Here is a 5,144-nt window from a genome sequence, read left to right on the forward strand (position 1 = left end):
CACGCGGCTAAACGCGTATCTACGCAAGGGCCTGGAAGGTCCGCCATGCATGCACCATAGTCACATCTACCTTTTCATGCATATACAACTAATACAATATTCTACCATGCACAACTCAACAAGCCATGCATAAGTCACATCCACGGATCCACCTCCATATAAGTGGCTAATAAAATAATCTAGGAGTACCACGCATGCATGTAGCCACGCTCTCTCTTGCAGGTATTCATTTAAAAAGAATGTTAACCTCATAATATGCACTCAGCAGGCATGCAACCGTTAAAAAAGGATTATAATTTCCGAAAACTTTACTTTCCTCCTCACTGCGCAAACAACAACAATAAATATCACGATCAAACAATATCAACCAATTCTTAAGCGACACCATGTATACATTCAAGTTTCATCTTCCCTTTTGAATATCATGAATTACCTACCCTCTTTTTGAGGAAAATACGTATATACATACAAGGACTACACGTATCCGTCACATGAACAGACAATAAATCCAACGAAAAATTCCTGTGCCACACACAAATTATGTCCCGCGTGCATATTCTAAGATGATGTACTTGCATGCATGAAGTACATTCAGAAATAAAACCCGAGGCCACACCATGATGATGTAATTTAACAATACTTATTAATGTTTATTTATCTTCTTGCATTGAGTTGCGCCACTTTGGCCAAAATAAATGATCCCCACTGGAGATGTATCAAACATGTATTTCCCTGTTTGGTAGCATGCATGATGTGTGATGGCAGTAAATTTTTCTATCGTATTTTTCCATATTCATAATTTTACATACAATAATCTTCCATCTTAAAGTAATAGCATTTACTTTAAAAAATAAACACAATGTATATAACCAAACTGTATAGACGGGCGCGGCGTGCCGCGCTGGCATAGGCTAGTATTGACTATGTTGGAGCGAGATCAAAGTTCTCCGGCCGGAGACAAGACCAATAGCAGCCGGCTTAGAGAAGTCAAACTTGCATCCGTGCTACAAAAATTTCCATGAGAATGGAACGCAGGAAAACCAATGCAACCGACGCCACGACAAGCAGAGTAACGGAGAATCACTTCACACTCTCCTCCCGCTTATATTCCACCGGTCTCGCAGCGTGGCCTAACAAGTCAAACACGTGTGCATACTAGTAGTAGCTTGCCACTTCCTTTCTATCCTGCATTTCTCCTCCTGCACAGCCAGAGACCAGACAGGCACAGACCCCCCCGCTCTACGAGTGCTCACGGTACCAGTAAGAAGGACAGGAGCAGGGAGGAGGGGAGATCGATGGCGAGCAGCGTGGGGGGAGATGCCGGGGAAGGGGAGTGGCTCAAGGTCGCCGAGCTGAGGGCCATGGCGGGAGCCCAGGACCCGCATGTCAAGGTACGTTCCTTCCTTCATCTTTCGTCGCTGTCGTACGTCTTCCTTTTGAGAGATGATATGCACGGCTCGACGGTTCTGCTATTGTCAGTTTGACAGCGGCGATCGATATGCAACTATCCAGAAATCCCCGGCCGCGTTCCTTGTTTCGTTTGCATGCTTTAGTTTTATAGATACTCCCTCCGTCCGAAAATACTTGTCGGAGAAATGGATAAAAATAGATGTATCTAGAACTAAAATATGTCTAGATACATCTATTTTTTTCGACGAGTATTTTCGGGCGGAGGGGGTAGATTGCGAGCAGAACGCAAATAACTGATTTTTCCTTTTTTTTTATACCGAGATGAACGTATCAGTAGAATATAAGAGTAGGATCCCCTAAAAAAAGAATATAAGAGTAGGTTATACGGCCGGTAACCTGTCACTTTAATTGGTCAAAATAAGGCATACAGAGCATCTCGGTAGCAGTTGGTTGTATGGACAGATTATGGGGGATTCATCTTAACAAATTGATCCTTGACTGAACAACCAGATGCACCAGGACAAGTGAAGGGAACAGCCGTATCGTACTCGTACCTCACCTCTAGCTAGCAGAACCACGTGGCTATGTGAAGCATGGGCGCCGCGCCGGCCCTACTATTTTTCGAGTAAATAGCCAAAAACTATCACAGTTGAGACAACCTTTTTCTCAGAACTACAACTTCACAAATCTTTTTTCCAAAACTTACTAATTTTGTGCTATTTTCTTCTTCTAAAAACTATCGTATTTTGTTGATGACCTATTGACCTCAAACTAAGGGTGGTTGTGTTCAAAAAAAAACTAAGGGTGGTTATGATATATATGGCCCACCCGTCGACCCCGACGTGGCACAAAGTCAACCCCATTGAGCTGCATTGTTATATTGACCGTTATGACATGCGGGACCCACACGCCATTTTCAGTAAGAGAAAGGACTCGCACACACGCACTGGGCGAAGCATTTTCATGTTCGTCCGTTCGGTCAAACCAGCCGCTCGCACGCACACAGCCCCGGACATGTGGCGCGTGCTCTGCCTCGCCGAGTGGCCGTCCCTCGCGGGCCAGCATAGGCTCCTCTCCGCGGTGATGCCGCGCCGACTCTTCGCTGACGCTTCCTCTTTCGCAGGCCGGACGTCCGGGAGCTCGGCGACGACGGCATCCCTGCGAAGATCGTCTCCGCGGTGGACGTGTATTGCAGGGGCACCCTCGTGTTGTCACATGTGGTGGAGATGCCCGCGTATCGCCGCCATGGTTCCTTAGCTCATAGATCCGCGTCGAGGTCGTGGATTACAAGAAGCCGGCACCGGTGGCAGCGGCGTTCTCTCCGGTGGAGCTGAAGCTGAGATGGTTGGTCGTCAACCACGCCTGCGGCCGAGCGATGAAAGTGTCTAGCAGGCGGGCGCCTTGGGCCGGCACTGGTACGCCGGCGAGATGCTGGTCCGGTTCATGATGGTGTTGGGTGGGTGCAACTTCGAGATCACTGTGACCTGACCTAAGGAGGCCACACACTTCAGCGAGGTCAGCCTCGCAGTGGAGAACGCCCACGACGCCGTCGTCTACAAGCTGCTTGAGGAAATATCCCCATAGATAAAATGTCTCGAGAGAGAAAATGGTTGACGCCGATGTGTGGGTCCCACCTGTAATAACGGCAATATAACAGTCAAAGTTAACGGAATTGACATTTTATGCCATGTTAGCCCTGACAGGTGGGGCCACCATGTCATGAACGATTCTAAAATGCCCGAACAGGTACCTAACTCGAACGGGTATTTTTTAGCAAAAAGTTAGTGCGAAATTGGTACGCTTTGACAAAAAATTGTAAGGTGATAGTTCTAGGTTGCCCCGATCGTGATAGTTTTTGGCTATTTACTCTTATTTTTCTACCATTCCTGATAACTATTCAAGCAAGCATACAGCGGATCGAATAAGCTGGAATCACCAAGACACATGGCGCAGAGTAATACTACATCTACAAAGGTTTACTTAAAAAATTACATACAAACTTATGTGGATGATTTTGATTGGTAGAGGGGTGAGGGAGCTAACCCCACTTAAATTCAAGGGGAAAGAGAATTAGTTTGAAAGGTTAAGTAAACCTTTGTACTGATTCTTTGTAGGTCTATATATGCATGCGGCTAGGATAATTTAGTACAGTATTAATTTAGTTAATTCCATTCAGTATTTTACCTGATCGAGTATACTGACGCGTACGCTGCAGGAGGTGGACAACCTGACGCTCCGGAGGTTCCTGCGCGCGCGCGGCCACGACGTGGGCAAGGCCTCGGCGATGCTGCTCAAGTTCGTGGCATGGAGGCGGGAGGCCGTGCCGGGGGGCGTCGGCGCCGTCATGCCGGCGGAGCTGGTGCGGGCGGAGCCGTCGCGAGAGTTGGCCTCCATGGGCGGCGTCGACCGCGCGGGCCGCCCCGTCCTGCTCGCCTTCCCGGCCAAGCACTTCTCCGCCAACCGGGACATGGCCGGCTTCAAGCGTACGCACGTCGACCCCACCTTCACTCCCATGGCCTCTGATCTTTGCTTGCTAATGATCGACGATGGAGTTTGACGATCTTGGTTACCTTCATCCGGTGCAGGGCTTGTTGTGTACCTGCTGGACAGTGTCTGCGCGAGGATCCCACGGGGGCAGGACAAGTTCATCGTCGTCGTGGACCTCAAGGGCTGGGGGTACGCCAACTGCGACGTGCGCGCGTACGTGGCGGCCATCGAGATCATGCAGAGCTACTACCCGGAGCGGCTGGGCAAGGCGCTCATGGTGCACGTGCCCTACATCTTCATGAAGGCCTGGAAGATGGTCTACCCCTTCATCGACGCCAACACCAGGGACAAGTTCGTGTTCGTGGACAACAAGAGCCTGGAGGGGGCGCTGCGGCGGGAGATGGATGAGAGCCAGGTGCCGGAGATGTACGGCGGGAAGCTGCCCATTGCCCCCCTCACCGACGACTAGGTAGCTACGACGTATGATCGGTCGATGTATGTAGCATCGAAACCGAAACAAACGGGACAGGGTCTCTTGTATGTAGATGTAATTGGGGGAGAGAGCTCGCAGTGTCACCGTCTGTATGGTAAGGTATTTTTCTGACAGAAAGCATTCCTGCATTCAGCGGTGTGATATGGCAAGGGGGATTAATGGTATTTAAACACGACAGAATTTGGACGCGAGTCCCGTTCCTAGGATATTGGTAGTAGTATTATTTTAAGAAAACATTCAATTTACTCTATTACTTGAGGACACTGACCTTAAATATGGGAGTGAGATGTGTCATTAGTCCATTAACTTAGCGGCGCTGCTATACACATGACACATGCACGGCCGGCGCCTGCACGATTCCGTCGTGGCAGCGCCAACAGCGAGCGTGCTCTCAAGAGCACTGTTGGGGAGGGAGCATCGTTTCTAGATCGTGTGAAGACTATCGTGTGTGAAGCAATTTCCTTCACTTAGAGAAATGTTATCTACTAGCTGACGTCAGTTTTTTGATAATTCCCAACGAATGACTTGCTCGTTGTCGGATGCCAACACGAATCCCAACGAGGACTCGCACTCGCCAGGACCACGCATCTTTCAATCTGTTAGGTTTAGCACATTTGATGTCTGATAATTCGGTGTTTGACTTACCATTTTGAGTAGCTAGGTCGGGGAGGAGTGGACATTGAAAAGGGATTATTGCCATTTTTCATAGGCCAGTTGGTGATTGATAATATAATAGCATGAAACAATATAACAC

The 5,144-nt window shown here is 48.6% G+C and overlaps 1 protein-coding gene and 1 pseudogene across 1 annotated transcript; both read left to right on the forward strand.

The window, feature by feature from the left end:
• The first annotated feature begins 1,139 nt into the window (after window positions 1-1,139).
• On the forward strand, window positions 1,140-4,611 carry LOC109769962 (uncharacterized). Its single transcript, XM_020328669.4, has 3 exons — window positions 1,140-1,391; window positions 3,626-3,893; window positions 3,996-4,611. Exons 1-3 carry the CDS (start codon window positions 1,296-1,298, stop codon window positions 4,364-4,366), a joined length of 735 nt encoding a protein of 244 aa, XP_020184258.1. The 5' UTR covers window positions 1,140-1,295; the 3' UTR covers window positions 4,367-4,611.
• LOC123497898 (probable F-box protein At2g36090) lies at window positions 2,305-3,453 on the forward strand (annotated as a pseudogene).
• Window positions 4,612-5,144: the final 533 nt, after the last annotated feature.

Source organism: Aegilops tauschii, chromosome 3, assembly GCF_002575655.3.
Source record: "Aegilops tauschii subsp. strangulata cultivar AL8/78 chromosome 3, Aet v6.0, whole genome shotgun sequence".
Classification (NCBI taxonomy): domain Eukaryota; kingdom Viridiplantae; phylum Streptophyta; class Magnoliopsida; order Poales; family Poaceae; genus Aegilops; species Aegilops tauschii.

Excerpts from the sequence above, each read along its gene's own strand:
- LOC109769962 (XM_020328669.4), top strand. The coding sequence starts at position 1,296 with ATGGCGAGCAGCGTGGGGGGAGATGCCGGGGAAGGGGAGTGGCTCAAG. Across the intron at positions 1,392-3,625 it reads CCCAGGACCCGCATGTCAAG|GAGGTGGACAACCTGACGCT; the intron begins GTACGTTCCTTC and ends CGTACGCTGCAG. Across the intron at positions 3,894-3,995 it reads GGACATGGCCGGCTTCAAGC|GGCTTGTTGTGTACCTGCTG; the intron begins GTACGCACGTCG and ends CATCCGGTGCAG.